This window comes from Camellia sinensis, chromosome 15, assembly GCF_055761805.1.
Source record: "Camellia sinensis isolate YWXY chromosome 15, ASM5576180v1, whole genome shotgun sequence".
NCBI classification, from domain to species: domain Eukaryota; kingdom Viridiplantae; phylum Streptophyta; class Magnoliopsida; order Ericales; family Theaceae; genus Camellia; species Camellia sinensis.
This window is the reverse complement of record NC_138975.1, coordinates 20,143,193-20,166,353: the sequence shown is the minus strand read 5'-3', so window position 1 is coordinate 20,166,353 and position 23,161 is coordinate 20,143,193. Positions and strand designations below refer to the sequence as shown.

Genomic DNA, 23,161 nt, shown 5'->3' with positions numbered 1-23,161 from the left:
GGATCGCTCTCAACCTCGAGACTCGACCTCTTACTTTCAAACCTCAAACTCGGACTCAGAAAGTTCAAAGGTCAACCGTAATGTGAGGCTTGCGTGGCCAGATTCGAAGCAGCCCTCGAACTAGGGGCAAGAAAAGTCAAATCAAGAAGATCAAGTGTTTTCAAAGGAAGCTTGCGAAGCTAGATCAAAAGCCCTCAAACTAGGGGCAAAACTGTCAGATGTGCTCAAAGAGTCAAAAAAAAATTGGGATGTTTCCCAAGCTAACAAAGATCGGCAAGAATGCCAAATCCCAGAGGGGAAGAAAGAAGAAAGTATTGCTGAAGAAAAACTAAGTTCCAATCTACAACACTAGGGGCAAATTCAGCCTCCATGGGATGGACTCCTGCATCGTCAGCGAGCAGCAGCCACTCTCTTGGATTCAGACGAATTCGAGATCTCAGAACCATTTGACATGGACCAAGCTACACTTTTACTCTTGAGAGGCTCGCTGGGCCGAAAACCCGGAAGGGCGACCCAGGCAAAAGTTAGAGCAAGAAAAAGAACAAAAAAAAAAAAGAGAAAAATGCAAAGAACAAAAAAAAGAAATGAAGAAAAAGAAATGAAAAATTCTGAAAAAGAATGAACAAAGTAGAAAAGAAATAAAAAATTGGAAAGAAAAGAAAAACAGAGCTCGCAAGGTTGAAAACCCGAAAGGGCGGCCTTGGCAAAAGTTAGAGCGCAAAAGGAGAGGTTAATACCCAAGTGTACCTTAACCCCGAACTACGTAAGGCTTGATTCCCGTCTTTGGGATACGTAGGCAACTTCATTCTGAAGTCCAGCCGTAAAACACTTCAAATCCGACTGTGTCCATGTGATGGTTCTGGTCATCTTTGTCTTCTCTGTATCCGAGAATTCGGTTGTGATCATCACCCTGAGGGTTGATTGCAATGCGCTGCAGTGCCATTCAGACAAGGGGCAACTTTCCGTTGCCATACCACGCGCTGTGGCATTGTTCAAACAAGGGGCAACTTTCCGTTGCCATGCAGCTCCCTTCAAGTAAGGGGCAATTTTCCTTCGAATCTGAGGTTGTGCATCTCGAGAGTGGGTTCTATGCTCGTTGAACAGTGGCCGTTTGCAAAAACAATTTTTGAGAATTTTTACTAAGGTTGACTGAGTTTCTCTCGAAAACTATTCCATTTTTCCAAAACTAGACCTTTTTCTTGGACCCAAAAAAAGGAAAATTTTCAGTGCTCATAACTTAACCTGCATGATTTCAAATCAGAAAATCGAACAAGCATGTTAATCTAACTCTCATGTCGGTCAAAATTGTTTTAGTCGAAAACCAAAACAAAAAAATTGGTCAAAATGATGAACTAGGGGCACAGTTGAGTCAGGCTTCCTGTCTTTTCCCCGTTGCCAATGCCTTTGCCAGAAAGGGCACCATACTTGCCAAGAAGGGCACTCTCCCTGCCAAAAAGGGCACAACTGAAACTGTCAACAAAAGAGCTGAAAGCTCTCTCATCCTTCAAGCAACGAGGTATCAAGCCAAGTGCGAAGCACGAACTGGAATGGATCAAGATATCCCACTCCCTCATCTGGACAGATCTAACCACGTCCAAACTCCCCGGCAGAGCCTCGACAGCTGATGTCAGCTGTAGATTCGCTACACGCTTAGTTGCAGCGCTACCCCTCTGTGGGAGGAACTCACTAGCTGCGCGTAGAAAAAGAAGAATCTAGCTGAGTGCTAGGGGCAAGAGCCCACAACTTTTTGTTTATCCATCAACCACCCTGGGGAGGGGTAAAAATGAGAGAATAAAGAATAGAGAGATGAACGATGAGAGAAAAGTGAGAAAAGGGTTTTGTGAGAAAAACCGAGCTTGAAGGCCGAGTGATGTGAGAATCACAAATGAGAAAGGGTGGGAAACAATACCCAGAGAAACAGGCTCCCTGTGCGCGTCTGAGTGTCGTGTCTTTTTGTTTTACCTCGATTCTTGTCTTGAGTCGTTTTTTTTTTGAGTGTCTGTATTTGTGTTTAGGTTGTTTACCTTTTGTTTTTCGTTGTTGAGTCGTAGTGCGCTGTGTTCAGTCGTAGGCTCAATACCCGATCGAGAACTCATTTATCAATTTCAAAATAAAATCGTTTTGCGCTCCGAGTGCCGTGCCGTTCTCCACATATGTGCAAAACAAGATTCGTTCTTTCATAAAACCGCAGGGTTCAATCCAGGTCATGTCAGAACAGTAAAACCAGGACCTATTTGAAGCTATATGGGTTCTAGACTACAAAGCAAAAGAAAAGAGGAAATGTCGGGTATCTAAGTTTGTTTCAACTTCAGTAAGTTCCGAGACTACATTCCGTGTGTACCTCTTCGGGTCTTGCCATTGCTCTGAAGTACGAGTATGCCTCTACCTGAAGCTCAAGATCAAGTCCGCTTCAAGCCAGAATGGCGATCAAAAGTGCTCTCCCTGAGTACCATTCCCTGCCAGAGACATCTTGGCTGTGTTCGCAATGAGTTCCTAGGAGACCAACTGTGAAGGTGGAAACTAGAGTTCGAATGGCTTATGCCTAGAATGTAAAGGTTCGGGATTTCCGGGACTAAAGTCTGGTTTAAATATCCAGAGGCGTGTCCTCGACTTGAAATCTGTATGGAAACCCCATAGGTTAAGATAGCGTGTATGCACCTCAATTCTGGATACTGAACCAACCTAGTCTGTCACCCCGTTGGAGAATAGGGAAAGTTGTGAATATGATCAGGAAGAAAGGCAACATCCAAAGTGTTCTACGTGAAGAATCCTTGTCAGTATTTCAGAGCCTTTGTACTGTGATTTGAAGGTAAGTGTTCGAAGAGCACGAGGGGAGATCCCCGTCAGAGTAGAGCGGTTCATCGCCACTCACCCCATGAGGTGCTTTCTAAAGCGCCGCTACGCTTGTTTATTACGTTCCTTAAACATCATGCATTGTATTGCATTGTACCTATCAAGTTTCTTTCTCATTCATACACGATATTGTATGTACGGTTCATTCAAAGAAGTTCCATTTGAGATCCTTTATTTAGTGTATCAATCACACTTCATTCAGTTAGTGTATCAATCACACTTCATTTCTTTAGTGTATCAATCACACCTCATTCACCCTTAGTGTATCTATCACACTCTCTTCGTTCGCTTAGTGTATCAATCACACTTCATTTATTTAGTGTATCAATCACACTCTCTTCATTTAGTGTATCAATCACACTTCTTTCATTTTGTGTATCTATTACATACATTCTCGTTTTGTGTATCAATCACACTTCACTTCATTCACTTAGTGTATCAATCACACTTCATTCACTTTTGTGTATCTATCACACACATTCTCATTTTGTGTATCTACCATGCGCATATTCACTTTAGCGTATCTATCACATACATTCTCGTTTAGTGTATCAATCACAATTCATTCATTTTCTTTCATTTTGTGTATCTATCACATACATTCTCGTTTTGTGTATCAATCACACTTCACTTCATTCATTTAGTGTATCAATCACACTTCATTCACTTTTGTGTATCTATCACACACATTCTCATTTTGTGTATCTACCATGCGCATATTCACTTTAGTGTATCTATCACATACATTCTCGTTTAATGTATCAATCACACTTCATTCATTTAGTATATCAATCATACTCTGTTCACATAGTGCATCTATCACACTTTGTGTTCATTTTCAGTATATCAATCATACTCTGTTCACTAAGTGCATCTATCACACTTTGTGTTCATTCAGTGTATCCATCACACTCGTTCACTAAGTGCATCTATCACACTTCGTGTTCACATTTAGTATATCAATCATACTCTGTTCGCATAGTGCATCTATCACACTTTGTGTTCGTTTTCAGAATATCAATCATACTCTGTTCACATAGTGCATCTATCACACTTTGTGTTCGCCTTTAGTGTATCTATCACACTCGTTTGCATAGTGCATCTATCACACTTTGTGTTAACCTTTTGTGTATCCACCACACTTTGTTCACTAAGTGCATCTATCACACTTTGTGTTCACCTTTTGTGTATCCATCACACTTGTTCACTAAGTGCATCTATCACACTTTGTGTTCACCTTTAGTGTATCTATCATACTCTGTTCACTTAGTGCATCTATCACACTTTGTGTTCACCTTTTGTGTATCCATCACACTTGTTCACTAAGTGCATCTATCACACTTTGTGTTCGCTTTTTAGTGTATCAACCACACTCTGTTCACTTAGTGCATCTATCACACTTTGTGTTCACTTTTAGTGTATCAATCACACTTTGTTCACATAGTGCATCTATCACACTTTGTGTTCACCTTCAGTGTATCAATCACACTCTGTTCACTTAATGCATCTATCACACTTTGCGTATATCCATCATGCTTTGCTTCACATAGTGCATCTATCACACTTTGTATTCACTTTGTGTATCTATCACACTTTGCTTCACTTAGTGTATCAATCACACTTTATTCATACAGCGTATCCAGCACACTCTCTTCACTTTTGTGTATCTATCACACATGCTCGCTAAGATTGCATCATAACTGCATGAAATGTAGTTGTCGTTTTGCATTCTTGCTTAAAACTGTTGCATCTATTGTGAATACTTGCTCCATTACAGCTTGCTGCATTTGCAGGATCATGAGGTATCTTCGACTTTTTGCATTGTCAGTTGCATTTTGCCCCCTGCCCGCGGGCATGCCTGCGGGCGCATCTCTGTTTATCTCGCCTGTTTGTCTAAGTCTTTAGCCTTGTCAAAAATGGGTCGTCTCTGGGCTTTGACATTCACTCCCGTCACTTATGACTTCCGAGTTCTGTCAAAAAGGGGCAACTGTAGACACCCCATTTTTGACCGACCTTAAGACTCAGACGTCACTGATTGAGCGCTCGGTGATATTGCATATTGTGCTAGTTCTGAAGTTTCAGAGTCTTGACTGCGAGCCTTGCCTCCGGACTTCCGGACTCTTTCGTGTCTTGCCTCGATTTGTGAACCAGGCTCTGTTTTCTCTGTTTTCTCTTCTTGAAGGGAGGGAGAGGTCTCGTAGATCATCTCTCAGTGGCTGTAGGCTACGTTTCGTGGTCGTAGGCCATTTTCCCATTTGGAGTCCGGTTTCCGATTTTTCAGAGCCGACAGCCGTGTGCCTCGGTTCGGGACCGCCTAACCACCTCCGTTTGCTCCGGTTTTTGGCACACATCTTATTTACTCCCTTTTGGGAGACACTGTGGCCCGAGAGACCAACTTCGTGGTCAAATGCCACCTCCGGTGCTTAACAGCCCATTTTCGGGGCCCCAGGCCGCACGTTTTGGCCCCCGAACCTTCGTTTTGCATCGGTTTTGGTTCATTTTTGGTGGAGACCTTATTTTCATTATTAGGAATCTTGTATGAGGATGGGAGGCCAGCAATTGTTCTAAAAACCCAGCTTTATTTCTTCATCGCTCTCCGTCGCCCGTTTTCCTCACTAAAAAGCTAATGTTGATCACCCCGGGGCCACTTTCTTTAGCCCTAAACCCCATATTTATGTTGTACACACTTGGGAGGCCACCAATATGTATAGGCCGGCCAGTAATTGTCCTTGACCCTTTTAAACCCCTCTAAAAAGCTGGCTTTTCTCTCTCCTGATTTACATTTTCTGGGTTTTGACCACAGATTTGTGTTGTGCACACATGGGAGGCCACCTTTTTGGGGTGGCTAGCCAGCAATTTGCATTGACCCTTTTGACCCCTGGCCGGCCGGCCACCTGAACCTTTTGAACCTGGCCGGCCATGATCCTCTCTTCGAGTGTATTCCAGCTGTACCCTCTATTTCCCCCCAGATTTTGTATCCGGGGGGCTGCCTTTTGGGGGGGAAACTTGAATTGGTTTTCCCCCCTTTTCCTCCACTTCTCCCTCTATAAAACCAAACCCCCCAGCTCCATTTTTGAGGGTTACAAAATCCTTGTTTAGAGCCTCGCTTACATCTCTCCCTCTCCCTCTTTTCCAAGCCTCAAAACCCTAAAAGCCTTGCACCATTTACCCACCAACCCATAGCACCACACCTCCACACTCCATTCCAGAAACTTGGAGGCCATTTGCAGAGGTTGGAAGTTCAGAAATTTGGTCCAAAAGCTACTGGTTCATTGCTCTTCAAGGGTAAGCACACTTTTCCCCCAAACTAGTCTTTTCTTGCTTCATTTATAAGCCTTGCTTGCAAGAATTTTTGGGCTCCGACCCGAACTGTAAATAGTCATATTTTGTGCTCATCTCCATGTTTGATTAAGGGTCTTTCTCTGTTTGAGGTCTCCTCCTCACCCTTTGTGTTTAAACTCTCTTTTAGGCCTATTTTTACATGATATTTTAGGCTTATTTTTGAGCTGTTTTGAACTTGGTCATAAACTGTGAAATGTCTTGTTTTGAGCCCCTCTTCAACTTTGTTGAAGGGCTCTCCTCTGTTTGAGGCCAGCAGCTATCACTTGTCTCTTTATCCTTCTTTTAGGCCTTTTTCTTGCATGATATGTTAGGCCTACTTGTAATTATTTTAGAAGCTTGACATAAACTGTAAAGTGCCTTTTTTTTAGCCCCTCTTCAATTTTATTGAAGGGCTCTTCACTGTTTGAGGCCAACTGCTGTCCCTTGTCTCTATTCTCTCTTTTAGGGCCATTTTTGCATGATAGATTAGCCCTACTTGTGTTTGTTTTTTAGAGTTGTCATAAACTGAAAAATATCTTGTTTTAACCTCATCTTCAATTTTTTTTAGGTTCAATTTTTTTTTGAGGTCATATGCTTCTTTGTATGCTTGATTGTCTCCTATTTTGAGCCTTACACCTAAGCCCTTGTTGCATGCTTTGTTTGGCCTTCTAGCCACTGAAATCCAGTGGATTTTTAGTGGCTAAGACACTATTTTGAGCTTCCAAATCAGAGGGGGGTGACCCCCTCTCACCTTGACTTGTTTGGTGGTCATTTTGGCCTTCCAAAGAGACCCTATCTTGCATGCTTTGGAGTCACTTTCTAGGGTCAATTTGGTGAATTTTGGGACTACCATATTTGATTTTCATAGTTTTTTATGCCATGCCAAATGTCCATCTTGCATGTGCTTAATGACTCCTTGCATGGCCCTCTAAAGTAACTCTCATTTTTGCATGCCATGGTTGCATATCAGTGGTTATTTGGGCCTATTTTCACATGTTTTATTCACTGATTTTTGCTGGTTTGGTGAGATTCCATGTGCATCCTATACTTGCCATGTAAACCATGTTTGCTAGTCAAGATTGCATGCTATTTTTGTCCACCATGCTAGCCTCTTTTGGCCATACTTTGAACTAGAAATGTTCATGTTTTGGGACTACCTTGGCTCTTTCTTCATGCTTCATGATCAAATAATGCGTGCTTTGTATAGCTACAAGTCATTCCATGTGCCTAGTTTCAAGTTTTGGGGTTCATCTCATGCATCGGGTGCCATATTTCCATAATTCGAGGTCGTTTAGCATCATATTTCAGTGCTGGAATTACATGCTTGTATGCCATATTTCATGCCTTGCCATGCCTTGTTAGAGGTGCATACTATGCCTTAGGTTCGGTCCTCGGTTTGCGTGCATGCGTGCACGCATTTCGAGAGTCTCATTTTCATCTAATGGCTACTGATGTGAGTGTGGCTGAGGTCCACTCATGTTAGTGTAAGTCCATTATGCATTGTGTACACCATTTCATTTCATAGCATTGCGTATGCTAGGTTGTATGTTAGAGCATTGTGTATGCCTCGTTACATCGTGCATTGTGTATGCCATTTCATAGCATTGTGTATTCTAGGTTGCATGTTAGGGTTGCATTCACGCATATCATGCATATTGCATAGTGTTTGGGATAGGAGTTAGCCCAAGCACGGGAAACGAGGGACGTTTCGTACTCTGAGTGACGGAACGTGTCTCAATTCCCAGTCGCCGACACTCCGAATTATCCAGGATGGAGTCTAGGCCTTGTTGTGTCCATATGTGCATTCATTTCATATTGAGTCATGCAATTCAACTTCTCGGCCATCATGCATCGAGATGCGTGATTGGTGGCACGAGGATCGAGGACTACACTCCCCGAAGAGTAGTCATGCATACATATGTGAAAATACTTTGCCATGCCCCTTTGTTGCTCTCTGTTGCAGCAAATCAGAAATCAGCAACCTTCCGGAGCTTGGCATGCATTCCAAGAAAAATTATAAACAGAGGCAAACCGGGGCATCACAAGGGATTTCCGCGCAAGGCAAATTCATGCATACATCATTCATCATCCGGAACAGAGCTGAGGCGGTTCACGAATTTGCGTGCAATTTATTACTTTCCTAAATTAATGTGTTAATTAATTAGGATTTTGTATTTATTCAGGACTGTATTATTATTTATTCATTTGGGACTATATTATTTATTCGGACCCTCTGCGCGAGGGCAATGTTGTAATAAGTGTGCGTGTGTGTGATGTATGTCTTCCAACCCCACGTCTTTCTCCCTTTTATTTACCCGCTTGTGATGGTTAGATTAGGGCATGTTTCAATTAGCATACAGTATGATAGCATGTTTGCATTCATTCATCTGTCTTGCATGCACCGGGCTCGGCGCATCATACTAACTGCATTTGTATCTCAATTCCAAGTTGAATACATGTTAGTTGTAGCATTTCACATGCAATCTTTAGAATAGCCGAGCCTATCTTAGTTGCATTTTGCATGTGTTGCATTAGGCATTTCTGTATAGTTAGGATCATGCATGGATTTCTAACATAGCTTTTGTTTTGGCTTGGAGTACTCGGTAAGTGTTTATGCTTTAGCATCCTTGCATGTGTGTGAGTAACTGCCATGATAGCATGTTTACCATGAGGCTAAGTGCTTATGTGATATAACTGCCTGAATGCCTGTGGGTGAAGATTGGGTTATTTGAGTTGGAGCAATTCGTTAAAATGTGTGTTTTAAGCCCACTAGATAGTGGCAAAATCATGTTTTCTAAGCCCACCCGAGGGTGGCAAATCCACGTCTTAGCCTACTTGCGAGTAGCACCATCAAACCATTTTCAAATAAACAAATATGAAATGTTTTGTTCCAATTCAGACGATCCTGTCTATACTTGTATGCTATGCGCATCACATAGTAAATCTAGGCTAATAACCGGAATAAGAACGCGTAAAGTTTTCAAAACTAGATATCATGGTTAGTAGAGGCCGATCTTTGATCAGGCGAGCGGGGGTGCTCACGAAGTGACCTTCCCCAATCGTACCCAAGTTCCCGAGCCGAGGCAACTTTGGTGATGACGGACACGTGGCCTTAGGCAACGAGTCAGGGTTTCCTAAATTTCTCAAAAATAAAATATTTAGGTGGCGACTCTGTATCTGGCAAAGCAGTCCATGTTTGGCACTTCTTTCAAAAAAATCTGTTTTCTCAAAACGATTTGCCGGATTTGGACTCTTTGGTTCAAATTAAGAACCGTGACAATTTGAGAGTCCGAACTTGTAGTGAACCCCAAATGAACAGAACGGGACCTCATCCCTCCCGGGGCGTTCGGGGACGTCTACAGCGACCCTGAGCGATTTTTCTCTCCTCTTTTCACGGCTTTGGCGTGGTTAGAGTGCATGTTTTTGGTCCTTCCCGTGTGAAACGTGTTTGGACTTCTTACTTATTGCAACTGTTATTGTTTATCGCATCTATTATTGCTTATTGCATCATTTTGCATGATCATGAGTTTTCAAAATAGCCGGCTTTGCAAGGCGTCTGAGTCCAGCTTTCAAAGTATTTTTCATACATATCATTTGCATCCTACCCCAGAACTATGCTAGGTTGATTCCCTGCAAAGGGATACGTAGACAGCTTGTGAGCTCAACCAATTTTATTTATGTCTTGATTGTTTGGCCAAGTCTTACGGCCTTGTCAAAATGGGTCGTCTTCGGGCTTTGACATTCACTTAGGTCATTTCATGACTTCGAGCTCTGTCAAAGAGGGGCAACTGTAGACACCCCATTTTTGACGGACCTTAAGACTTTGGCGCCACTAATTGATCAATCAATGATGAATGTGTATGCTTGTCAAATGCTTGACTTCCTCAGTAGGAAACCTCAATGTTGAACCTACAAACCTTGTGCCTTGTTTTGGACCAAAACAGTGTTTTTTCAAGCCTGAGCATCCAGGGACCTGCAGACCCACTAGTGTGGCATGTCGCCCATTAATGTGTTCTGTCGGCTAGTATTAGTGGTCGGCCGGCCACTAGTGTAAAAAATCAAATATTTTCTGTCAGTTGTCCCCACATGTGCATGCACCATTCCAACTGTATGTATACAGATATTTTCGAGATAGAAACATAGTTTTCTATATATAAATGACTCTCTCTCTCTCTTGGTTTGAAGGTTGGAAAAATTGAGGAGTGAGAAAATATTTTTGGAAGAGCAAAATTTTGAAAAAATTCTCTTTCTCTACAATTCTCTCTCTCTCTCTCTCTCTCTCTCTCTCTCTCTCTCTCTCTCTTTTGCAACTTACATAGCCTTTGCTCAGGCACTCTAAACCAAACCTAGAGAGTTCCTTGCTTAGGTGATTTGGGCTTGAATTTTAGCTCTGAAGGCACTTGAGAGTATGGAATTAGTGATTTGAAACTCAAGGAATCATTCATCTTCAAGGGGTATACATTCTAGTGCTTTTGTACCATCTCTCTACTACTTATTTTCTATCTTTTTTTTTGTTATTTTTGAGCTATTTATTACCTATCTTTTTGGGCTGAAACTTGTGGTTGAAAGCCATTAAAGGTAGAGGGCACAACCCTTCTTTGAACCTTGCTTCTAAGGCATTTGCCCTTATGTTTCCCACCTTCTCATTAACTTTTTTTTTTTGAGATTTTTACCACTAATTTTCAGAGGATTTTCAGAGGCAAAAATCATGTTTTGAAGTCCCAAAAGTGGAGGGGCTAGCCTCTTTTCCTTGTGCTTGTGTGCTAATTTTAATTCCTCATTTTTTAGTTAGTTGTTGTAGTTATTTTTGTCTTAATTCTAGCACTTTTCTGGACTGTTTTAGGACTGTATTTATGAGTTAGCTTCATTCATGCTTTGTATAGTGTGCTTGTAGTGTAATGGTCCTCATAGGCTTGGTGGTTTAGGCCTTAGCTACCAACCTATTTGAGTTAATTGCCTTTATTTCTTGTTTTCCATACTTGTGTTCACCTCTAAGCATCTCTACAACCTCACCTATTTCTTGGTTTTTCCTTTGCTTTGAGGGTGGTTTCAAACCGATTGTTTGTTTAAGCTTGAGATTGAGGTTGTTGTGCTTAATGGTTTAATCCCTCTGGGGATTCATTACCAACAGCATGACATCTCTCTCATGCCTAAAACAACATTTGGTTTGGTACTTCTCTCCATTAGTGGACTTAAAGCTCATTATTGGGCTCAATTAACTAAGGAATGAAAGGTAATTAAAATGAAGCAATAAAACTTGGACTAAAATGGAACAAGATAATAAATTAATTTGGTGTTCAATCGGATGTTAATTGAACACGTGGAGACTTGAGTCATTTCATACTTATTAGTGATAAAATGATTCAAGTTTCTAAGGTCAACCACTTCCCTTGATCAATCCATGATAGGGATGAGGTTTTGTTGGTCTTTTGTTATGTATTTATTGAAATTGCGTCCCTTGATTCATAAGTCATCACGCAATGAAATTGCGTCGATTGATGACTTGCGAATCAAGCCTACCCCTTCTTTGACCTGTTTGCTGATAAGGAAAGGCAGGGTGGACAAACATCTCCTAAGAATACTCTGGTTTGTGCTTTGTTTGTCCTCTGTTGCTGCAGGGAAGAACTAACATTAGTGGCCGGTAGGCCACTTTTACTGGACGACAACCCACTATTAGTGGCCGGCTGGCCAACCACTACTTTTGGGTTGCTGGCCACTTTTTTAAAGTAGGCAATGTCCTTTTTCCAACAGAACTGAGTAGAGGCTGAGGTGAAAAAATAGTGCAATGTTCTAACTGTGCAATAGAGGCATTCCAGTAGCAAAATAGAGAGCATTATCGGGTGAAAATCTACATCCATGCATGAGCCATCCTTCAATTCTCGGGATCCGTCAAAGTAATGTTGTAATATTAGTATGTTATGCTTAAAGTAGCGAGTTTGTAACTAATTAGTTAGAATAGCTAGTTAATTTCGTGTTGTACTTATTTAATTAACTAGAGTAATTAACTAATTTGTTGTTGTAATAATTAATTAATTATCTAGTGTACTTAATTTATTTCATTTGGGTTTGTAATGGTTAGTTAATTAAGTAATTAATTAATTGGTCCATTTATTTGGACCCTCCTGCACGAGGGCAAAAATGTAATAATGTGTATGTCTTCCAACCCCACGTCTTTCTTCTTTTTATTTACTTGCTTACGATGGGTAGTTTAGAACATCATGTTTCATTTAGTATTTCCCATGTTTGCATCTACTTGTCTTGCATGCATCAAGGCTGGTTCATCATTCTAACAAGCATTGTAGTACACATATTTCATTGAAAACGTGTTAAACCGCATGCTATCAAATTGATTCATATGTCATAATTAGTAGTCGAGCCTATTAGTTGCATATCACATGTGTTACATTAGTCATGTTGCATTAGTTAGGAGCATGCATGTTTTCTAACTCTTTTGTTTCTTTTGGCTTGCCTTGGAGTACTAGGTGAGCATTTTTGTGCTTTAGCATATTGCATGCATGTGATTGTTGCCATGTCTAGCATGTTTGCCATGAGGCTAAGTGCTTAAGTGATAAATTGCTTTAATGCCTGTGGATGAAGGCTAATTGCTTGAATTGGAATAATTTGAGTAATGTACATATGCGATCATTTTTTCAAGTGGTACATATTCGAAACAATTTTCAAAACAAACATGAATCAAAGTGTTCCAATTTTTACAAATTAGTCTATACTTGTGTGCAGCACATAGTAATGTTAACCTAATAACCGAAACAAGAGCATATAATGTAAATAAGATTCACATCATGATTAGTAGAGGCCGATCTTTGATCAGGCGAGTGGGGTGCTCAATCCATGACTTTCCTATTTCATACCTAAATTCTCGAGCCGAGACAATCTTGGTGATGACGGACACGTGACCTTTGGTACGAGTCATGGATTTTCTAAATTTTTCAAAATATTTAGATGGCAACTCTGTATCTGGCAAAGCAATCCATTTTTGGCATTTTTTATTCAAAATCCATTTTCTAAAAGATTTGCCGGATTTGGACTCTTTGGTGTTTATTTATTTCACATTGCACTTGTGAGATCAGATTCAGAATCATGGAAGTCTGAACTGTAGGGCTAGTCATATCCGAAAGGAGCACGAAAAATCGAGCTACATAGGCTCGGCATTGTTATGTTTGTTCTCATGAGTAGATGAGATGTTGTGTATATATATATTGTTGTCTCGTTCTCAAGAGTAGACGAGTGCTTTGATTTACGCACATACGTATAGGCTGACCGTTTGGAGAGTGTGGGTCAAACTCGGGACGATATCCCCTTGCAAGTTTGGTTTCGGAGCGGTGTTAGGTATATGGGAGGCACATGGGATATATGTGTAGACCAAAAGTGAAGGGCCAAAGTGGTGCATTTAAGGTACAAAGAACTAAATATTAACCTATTAGTATGGTTTGAATTGTATTGATTTGTACATCTTGAAAAATAGTAAACGGCCTTGTTAAATTACAAAATTTGGATAGAGGGATGTGTACCTAATTCTAGACAACTTTTGTATTTTAACTTTTTACTAAAAAAATCGATTAGAACTTGTAATCGGATGATTTTGGTTACAATAGTTTTTATTCATTTTAGCAATGTAGATTTTAGATGTTGTTTTAACCCACGAAATGAGCTCATTTTTATTGATTTCACTAAGATTAAAGTAAAACATTATTCTGAACACTTTTGTGTTTTGAACTTTTCCGAAAAAAATCATCTTAGGGCAGTTTCTTTTCGTTTTCAGCTTTAGATTTTTTTTGGTTGAATTCCGTCTAGGTTCTTCTATCAAGTTTTTCTCTCAACCTGTTCAGTTTCTACTAAATTTGCTCACAATACCTTTTAGGAAATTTGATTATGTATAACTTTTGTTCTTTTAGTTTTAGTCAATTTGAATTATTTAAGCATAAAACGGTGCATTTTTATACTTCTTCAGCAAGTTACTAATGATTAAATTATACTAACTATATTTTTTTTGCAGAATGGTAGGTCTTACTAACTTTTTATGCAGGGCTGACCTACCATATTTTTATTTTTATTTTTATTTTGTTTATTTTATACTCAATTTATATTTAGTTGTGTATAGGTAAGAAACTAAATGCCACCATATCTCGGGAAACTACCTATTCGTCTTGGTACGGGTGGAACTACTTGTCTTGTCCCGTAACAAGAATTAAATGTAATTTTATTTGTGTCTGGTGGACACGTGGGTGTCAATCTTGTACTCATATTCGTATACTTGTATACTGACTTGTTTTGTCTCTTGGCATCTCGGGTACATTCTGTATGAGCATAACCGAACTTCATTTGCAGGATTAGTTGGAACTACGGTGGCGGCGAGAAATAACTACGGTTGTTGGATATGTCTTTCAGACTTTTTTTGCTTTCTTAAGATTAGTGTTGATGTTATTTTTATTTTTATTTTTATTTTTTTATTTTTTTGTGACCTTAGTATTTTGACAATTTGGCATTGTGGGTTATTTTTTTCAACTTTTCATTATTTAAGTTGTTTTGACTAGTTGTTCTTACTTTAATATTAGAGGCATTGGATAGTTATGAATTTATAATGGATGGTTTGGCTAGTGTTTATTATTTTTTTTTATCCCTTGTATTTTTTTTTAGCATTGAAATTTACTTAAACTTTATGGAGACGAGAACATTTAGATTTTATTTCACCCTTAGAATTTGAATGATGAAATATTGATTGAAATTTGGTCCTAATTTAATATTTAATTGTCCAAATCATGAGGTGGGACATGCCTTCTAAAGAGAAGAGGGAGTTGAGGAAGCTGGGTTTCAAGTTGCTTTTGCATCGATTTGGCCTTTCCCTCCATTTTGCCCCTATCCCCATCCCTGATCCACTTGAAATTGCCTTAATCCAAGATACCTTGAGTGATGACTTCAACTTTGATTGGGAATCTGCTATAAGAAATCTTAAAGCAATGAATTCTGATGCTATGATGGAAGATACGCTTAAAGAAGACTTTTCAATTGAGCAAAACAAGACAACGCCCTGTAATGTTGATCCTTGCATGAAAAGTAATTTTGTTGTTGATGTTGGTTTTATATTTCCAATAGTTGAATTAGAGAAATGTAGTCTAGGAAGCGGTTTTGAAATGGGTGGTCCTTTACAAAGTAAAAATCAATCTGCAATGAAAGACAGTGTTGTTATAAGGTGATGTTCCTACAATTCTAACAAATCAATTCCATTGTGTTTGGTTGGAAGATTTGGGAAGGAATTTGAAAATGAAAGAAGAAACAGTGTGTGAAACTAGATGAAATAGAGGTATAACAAATGATACTAGAACGAGTAGTGGGCTATATAAGATCCAAAGGGAGGTGCTCCTCCCAAAATACATCATTCAAAAAAGGTGATCATGCACAAAAACTTCCTTCTCATTAGTGATAACCTCTACCAATCTCCACAGACTGAAGGTAATCTTAAATTTTTACATCGGTCTGGCTTGTCAGTCTTTGAGATTCAGAAAAAGGAGTTGTCTTAGTCCGATATGCAAGTTTATCAAACATATAAGGTAGATGGTCTATTAGATGATCACAAAATGGAAGCTGTGGACATTGGCACTCATACTGCCTTGATTGATCCATCACCACAACCTTTAGAGGGTAATTCACTGGCACCAAGGACAGACCTACACTTGGGCCAAGTTTGACATGATTGAAAAGGATAAAAAGTCAAAAAGTCACTATCCTATTTAAGTCATATCATCTTATTTAAGTCACATCACCCCTCTAAGACATCACTTCAAACCCAACCCAAACCCAACCCATCTTTCATAAAAAGTCAAAAAGTACACTTATTTAGTCTTTCCAAACTAAGCCTTAGACGACAATAGGGGGCCATGGCCCCTTGCTTTCACAAGAAGTCCTTGATACATTATTACACTAACTAACCTAGTTTCTTGTATATATAACGTATTGCCCCTTTCTCAAGCCACAATTTATATAAACTGCTCACAAAAATATGACCATTTCATTTCATTTGGCCCCTATCCTCACTCTGTATACTTATATTTATATTGATATTATATTATATTATTGTAGAAACAACCGATTCACTGTAATGAGGGGGGGACCTATATGAATATTACCCAAAAATAAGTTTTGAAACAAAATATAGGATGATTTTCTCACAAATTATTTGTTTGTGTATATTGTAAAATAAATTACTTAAAATTTTAATCTAGAGTCCATTAAAAAAAATTTCGATTTTTAAAAGAATATTAACTTCTACTTTGATAAATGATTAAATTAAATGTATCAAGAAAGAAACAATTATTCGTAATTTTTTGTTAAGGCCCAATTCCAGTTTTATTTTTTTGTGTATTAATTTAGCATTCAGTCTTAGTATATTTCTCATTTTTTATTGTAAAAAAAATCTAATAGTTTATATTTTGGATACACTAGATAGGAAGGATGAATCCAACTTCTTAGTGAGATTTACAACTCTATTAATTGGCTAACCATTATCTATGAACATTAAATTCTGGTTCGTCCCTGACCGCCACAACAACATTTCCAAGGTATTATAGATTGTGAAGAGCAGGAAAAGATATTGGGCCGGAAGACCAGGGTAATACTTCGTAAGGGAGGTTCTAGGTGCATTCTAGCACCCAAAGAACACTTTTGAGGGTCATGAAGAAAGAATTGCCACTGAATTCATTCATTTCCTGTGTTCATGGTCATGACAAGCGGAAGAGAGTGCCATGTATCGAAGACAGTTGCGATGACTCACCCTTTTTCGATCTCCTCAACGACAGACTCTTCTAAACTACTTTTGCTTTTTCTTTGATAATGTGATTTCTAGTTCTGTTGCAGAAGTTCGATGAAGTTCAAGTTGCCATCTTGAAGCTTCTTAGTGTTGTGCATGTTGTTTCTTGTTGGTTATTTTGGTAGTTGCTTTATTTTTCTTGTGTGTTATATCATTGTATGCGGAACTCCATCTATGGTTATTAATGCAATTTTATCCTTTCTCAAAAAAAGTTATACATTTAGGGGTATGATGCATATAGTATATATCAAGGTGTACACCATAACATTTCCTATTTTTTTATAAAAGGTCTACAAACTGGGGTCACTACAAGAAAAGGGGGATTTTGTGGCGTTTTTTTAACGACGTTTCTATAAACGTCACTATTATTATCATTTAACGGCGTTTTATAAACGCTGCATATTCTATTAAACAAAACGATACCGTTTTATAATGGGAGGCGTTTAAAAACGCCTCCGAATGTGGTGACCCACACGCGCGCCTTTCTGTGAAAACCTTATTTTGAATCAGAGCCTACATGCGCACAGATCTCTCTCTCTCAACTATTCGATTCACCTCTTCGTTTGCTAAGTTATTCCAAATAAAAGTCATACCGTAATCGATTAATCTGCAAGATTCAGATCGAAGCCCGGATCTGAACAAAACCTGATTCAGATCTCTCTCTCTCAACCCTCTCCATCGAACCCGAAGTTCTCTCGATTTCAAAGCTCAGATTCGTTCGGCGATTTCGAAGTTCTCTCAGATTCGTTCGGCGATTTCAAAGTTCTCTCAGATTCGTTCGGTGATTTCGAAGTTCTCTCAGATTCGTTCGGTGATTTCGAAGTTCTCTCAGATTCGTTCGGTGATTCAATCTCAGATTCGTTCGGCGTTTTGGAAGTTCTCTCGATTTCAAAGCTCGGTGATTCAATCTCAGATTCGTTCAGCGAGGAAAGTGAGCACCATCATCTACCAAGGTGAGCACCATCGCTTCAGATTCGCTTGTTTTTTTTCCCTAAATTAGCATGTTGAATTTTCCTAGCATGTTGAATTTTAATCTCTGTTTTTTTATTACCCTAAATTAGCATCAGTTTGGATTGATCAATCAGTGTAGCTTAGATATTTAGGTAGAATATCTGGTTACATTATTATTATTATTATTTTGAATTCTAAAATATAGAACAGTTCATTATATCTTGGAGATACTTTGATGTTTTGTTTATTATCTCCTAGGGAAATCACTGTTACAATTTACATGACTGCTTTTTTTCTTAATAGTTCTAAGCTGAAACAAATCATGTGTTTGGCTCATCACTAGTCCATTCCATGCATTTAATTTTTTATATTCAGTGAATTGATGATTGAGACATAGTTATAAGATTAGTTGTACATAATTATTCATTTCAACCATCTCATTGCTGATCAGTAGATCATTTTATGGACTTTCCTCTTAATTCCAGAAAATTTTAAAATAAAATGAATTTAGGAGGTATTTGGCTTTGAGTTTGGAACTTTACGGCCAATGAACTATGAACAAATTGCAGAGTTGCTCAATGGTATTGCTGAGAGGTTTGATTGGGATAAAATAATGGGGGGTGACAACATTATTGGACTCAAACAGGTAGACTTCTCTTCCATAACGTTTTCAAAATGCAAAAACTTCTTCTCTAAATCCATGGTAACTGGTTAGTTTTGAACCCTTTTCCAGTTTATACATTGCTTTGTTATGGATGGTGATGCTCGAGATTTTTATGCTTTTGGCACCATTAAATGATATAAATGTTAATTTTTTAAAATTTTTTTTGTTTTTTTACAAAATATCAGTTTTTCAAACAACCAGCTGAAGAAAAACAGTTATTGTGTCTGCCTAGCATTGTGGTGGTCTGAAAGTAGTCTTGATGGCATTCTAGTGGAAGTGGTAGTGTGATGGTGATGGTATCAGTGGTGATAGAACTAGAAATCTTATTGAAACTACAATTGGACAAGATTAACCTATAGCCGTGCATCCTGAATGAAAGTAAGTTTGGATTCACATGTTTAAAGCAAGGGCCTATGAATCTGCGTTTTATGTACACACATATCTGGGATTATATACTAGTTTGATCACCACTATGCTATGAAAATTCAACATTAGCTGGTTTCTTTGCTCTTCAAATCTTTCTACTTTTGGAGAGATTCAAAAATTGGGTTTTAAAAGAAAAGCATTTCACACCATTTCTCTCATCTTTTAATTATCCAAACAGGTAATTAGGGGCAAGAGATTTCTATTTATTTTCTTTTCTTTCCAAATCACCTAATCTAAGCGGGTGGCTAATGAAAATTTCCAAAATGTCCGTTAGACAATCATTGGGAGGGTTTGGGATTTAATCCTCTTCAAACCTTAAGAAGAACAATTTATTCTTTTGCTTAGATACACGTTACGAAGAATAAGTTGTCAAACACTTTTCAAATTAACAGTATATTCTAAAATCTTATTTTGTATTAGTCCCATAACTATTTATCATATTCACCAGAAGGCAAACTCGTGCAGAATCATTGGCAACCCATTTCAAGCAGCTCCTCCAGAGGCTGACTAACTTTGAGTTCTATGGATCCTTTTTTTAAATTTTTTTATTTTATTTAATATAATATATAAACAATTTACTTTACTTTCAAGTTTGAATCAAATAGTTCATTATATTTCTGGATTTGTTATTAATTCAATTTTTAACTTTGCCACAGGATAATATGGAGTACAGGTTCACGAGTGTATAAGAGATTCACCTTGCCCTCCTCAGTGATTATGGTACTTCTAAGTAAACTAAAGTTTCTTACCTCTTTTCCATTCATAATAACACTTCGTAGATGATGGCATACCCTGACATTTTTGCTTCTTTATAGATTTTTTTAATCTCATATAAAAGTTTTGGCTACATTACAGAACTGTGACAGTGTAATTATTAGCTGTCTGGGTTAATCTTTTCCCTTTCTAACATCTACATCTCTTTGTACTTTACGTCAAGTGTGTGGAGTCATTTTTCCAGTCCTTTCCTCTTCTTGTTCAGTTAAGCTTCCAAATTAACAGGAGAAAAAGTTGTAATACCGAATGGAATGACTGTTATGTTATTGCTGCAAACAAAATTGCTTTTGGGAGTTTGGTTATTTCAGTTTTGAAGACACCAAACAGTTTGGTTTTTGTATGGAAGAGTGAGATGTGTGATTACTTTTGTGAGTTTATCTCTTCACGATCTTATGGGTGATTTAATTCTAGTCAAGTCTGGGGCTGGGGTGCAGCAGTGCTTGTCTTTCAAAGATGCAGAGGTCTGTGACTTGAATTGGATGTATTTGTCGTAGAATGTAATTATACAGCATGTCTCTGTTAAAAAAACTTGCTTAATTATCCTCATCAATTTGTCTATCTTATATGTTATACTTGCTTTTAAATCATGGTTTGATTTTACCAAGTTCAATCATTTTCACAAATATTTTAATTCAAATTATAGGCATGCTGGTGTCATATGGGTGATATGTCTGAGGCATCACTTTGTGTTCTACAAAGTGATAGTTTGACAATCTATAAGACAACAGGTGAGTAGTTTGAAGAGGGCGGTTTTGATTACAAGAAAGCAATTGTTGATTCAATTGTTATCCTTATAAGAGACATCCCAGATGCCAAAGAAAATGGGCTACTTCACCTTTGTGAATTTTGCGATATCTCATAATTCACTATGTTTTCTTTATTCTGAGAAGAGGAATGGTTAACCATTTGTTTGCAGGTTCGTGATAGAAGAAGGCCCAACTGCTCCTGGTAAAAAGCCCCTGGTAAAAAGGCCCCTGGTAAAAAGCCAACTGGTTTAGGTGCTGCTCCAACTGCTCCCACGTCCACTGTTGATGCTTATGAAAAGCTTCTTTCCTCTATCCCAGAGTTCTCGAGCTTTGGGAAGCTTTTCAAGGTTTTTTACCAGACACTCCTTCCATTATATATACTGATTTTGACTATTGTTGATAATCTGCTGATTCAGGTTTTTTTTTCATATAAATTTTTGTTTCCTGTACCAGTCTTCGGCACCTGTGGAGCTTACAGAGGCTGAAACAGAATATGCAGTTAATGCTGTTCAGCACATTTTTGATAGGCATGTGGTGTTCCAGTACAACTGCACAAATTCAATTCCCGAGCAATTACTGGAAAATGTAATGACCATCTTAAAAAAAGTAGTAGTTCCTTTATTCTGAAATTATTTTGGGATAATCTCTCAATATTTTTGTGCTTACTGCCAGGTCACCGTTGTTGTGGATGCTTCTGACACCGAGAAATTTACTGAAGTGTCAACAAGGCCTCTAAGATCTCTTCCATATGATTCACCAGGACAAACATTTGTGGTATTTGAGAAACCAGAAGACATTCTTCACTTCAAACAACTCCTCAATGAAAATCCAAGCCTACTTCTAAAACTAACACCTCATGAAAACACACCACTTCATATCGCCACACAGTTTGGACACAAAAACATTGTTGCTGAGATTTACAATCGGCAGCAGTTCCTCCTTGCTCAGCCGAACTTGGACGGAGACACACCTCTACATGTCGCTGCGAGAGCTGGCCGCATCTCCATTGTTAGTTTTCTAGTCAACGAGCTGTTATCTTTGTCTTATGGAGACATCGAAAACAGAGGAAACAGAGAGACTGAGATTCTGAGGATGAGAAATAAGTGGGGCAACACAGTTTTGCATGAGGCTGTGAGGAACCATAATCTCAGAGTGGCTGAGTTTTTGATAAAGGTTGATCCTGAGCTGGCCTGTTTCGAGAACAACACGGGTGAATCCCCATTGTATCTGGCTGCTAGAGATGGAATGCTGGAAATTGTGAAGCGCATACTGATGGCAGCTTGTTATTCGGCTTATGGCGGGTCAGATGGCCAAACAGCTTTGCATGCTACCATCGTAGAGGGGAATTTTGGTAATTTTATACTTCTCTCATTTATTTTTTTTATGCATTTATTATAAAAACAAACAAGAATGCAGCTTGCCTCCAGTAAATGACTGGACCATCCAGTTTTTAGTTGTGGGCCTACTATAGAGCCTATTTTGATGATACATTTAATTGGTCTTTGAGGTATATGTTGATTGTTTATCAAAAATATCAAATCAATTTGATAATCGTAACTATATGATTTCATAAATAAACCCACATTTTACCGTTTCATTTTATATGTTATTTAGATGCCATGGAAGCCCTTGTTAGAGCGAAGCCAGAACTAATAAAAGAAGCTGATCATCATGGTAGAACCCCACTCTACTACGCAGCATCTATGGGAGACCACAGGACAGTTCAAAGATTACTTCAACTTCACACCGACATAGTATACATGTCCGATCAAGATGGGCTGTCACCACTTCATGTCGCGGCATACAGAGGCCATACCAACATAATCCAAGAGATCATCCAATGTTGCCCGGATTCTGGAGAACTGCTAGATTTAAGAGGCCAAAACAGGAAAGAGAATGGTTTGCAGTGAGTTTCAAGCCAGAGAATTTCATTCCAGGTCTAGTCATTGGTTTCATTTTTGGGTTGTTCTTGGACTTATCAAAACCCATCAAAAACAATAATAATACTACTCCTAAGAAGGCGGCCAATCTCTTACTGGGAAAGCAGCAAAGACTGGTCTCAACTAACACTGATGAAGAGCTTAAAATGGTACTGTCTCTTATTGTACCGCCTCAGTTCTTTGTTCACTCTGCTTTTTATCTTTCTTCAAACATTATTGTTGTAGAACTCAATTAAATGTTGTAGAAAACATTGTTTGATTTTAATTGTTTTTGCTTTTGGGAGTTTTCTATCAATGAATTTGATTTAGAGGGTGATATGTGATAGGTGGGTTTGATCTTTGTACTTAGTATAAGGAGTTTGGTGTGATGTATTTGGAGATTTTGATCAATACTAAGCAGTTTGGTAGGAATTGTTGTTTTTTATTTTTAATTTTGTTTTCAAGCTTAGTTTATTTATTATTTTAATAAACAATAATTATTAGTTCTTAATAATTGTTTGCCAGGTTTTTTTTTTGTTCAACCATATAAAATTAACACAATCTAAAAATTAAAAAAAAAGGCTATGGTGGCGTTTAAAAAACGTCACTATATCCCATCCCAACGGCTAGATTTTAAAATGAATAAATGTCTATGACGGCGTTTTCAAAAACGTCGCTAAATGTC

The 23,161-nt window shown here is 38.4% G+C and overlaps 1 protein-coding gene across 4 annotated transcripts; it reads left to right on the top strand.

Annotated features, from left to right (window-relative positions):
- The first annotated feature begins 17,370 nt into the window (after positions 1 to 17,370).
- LOC114261068 (uncharacterized) lies at positions 17,371 to 22,919 on the top strand. 4 transcript variants are annotated; one of them, XM_082907995.1, is made up of 8 exons: positions 17,894 to 17,949; positions 18,517 to 18,593; positions 19,694 to 19,757; positions 20,455 to 20,539; positions 20,728 to 20,904; positions 21,011 to 21,142; positions 21,230 to 21,908; positions 22,172 to 22,919. In XM_082907995.1, the coding sequence occupies exons 7-8, from the start codon at positions 21,650 to 21,652 to the stop codon at positions 22,465 to 22,467; spliced, it is 555 nt and encodes a 184-aa protein (XP_082764121.1). In that variant the 5' UTR covers positions 17,894 to 17,949; positions 18,517 to 18,593; positions 19,694 to 19,757; positions 20,455 to 20,539; positions 20,728 to 20,904; positions 21,011 to 21,142; positions 21,230 to 21,649; the 3' UTR covers positions 22,468 to 22,919. The 4 variants fall into 4 exon arrangements, with proteins under 4 accessions (XP_082764123.1, XP_082764121.1, XP_082764122.1 ...); XM_082907996.1 differs by lacking the exons at positions 17,894 to 17,949; positions 18,517 to 18,593 and adding an exon at positions 18,794 to 18,989; XM_082907997.1 differs by lacking the exons at positions 18,517 to 18,593; positions 20,455 to 20,539 and having other exon boundaries at positions 17,371 to 17,949.
- Positions 22,920 to 23,161: the final 242 nt, after the last annotated feature.

What these genes read in the sequence shown, in the direction of transcription:
- LOC114261068 (XM_082907997.1), top strand. Translation starts at nt 21,650, where the DNA reads ATGAGAAATAAGTGGGGCAACACAGTTTTGCATGAGGCTGTGAGGAAC. An exon ending in CATCGTAGAGGGGAATTTTG is followed by an intron (nt 21,909 to 22,171) that starts GTAATTTTATAC and finishes TATGTTATTTAG; the next exon opens with ATGCCATGGAAGCCCTTGTT.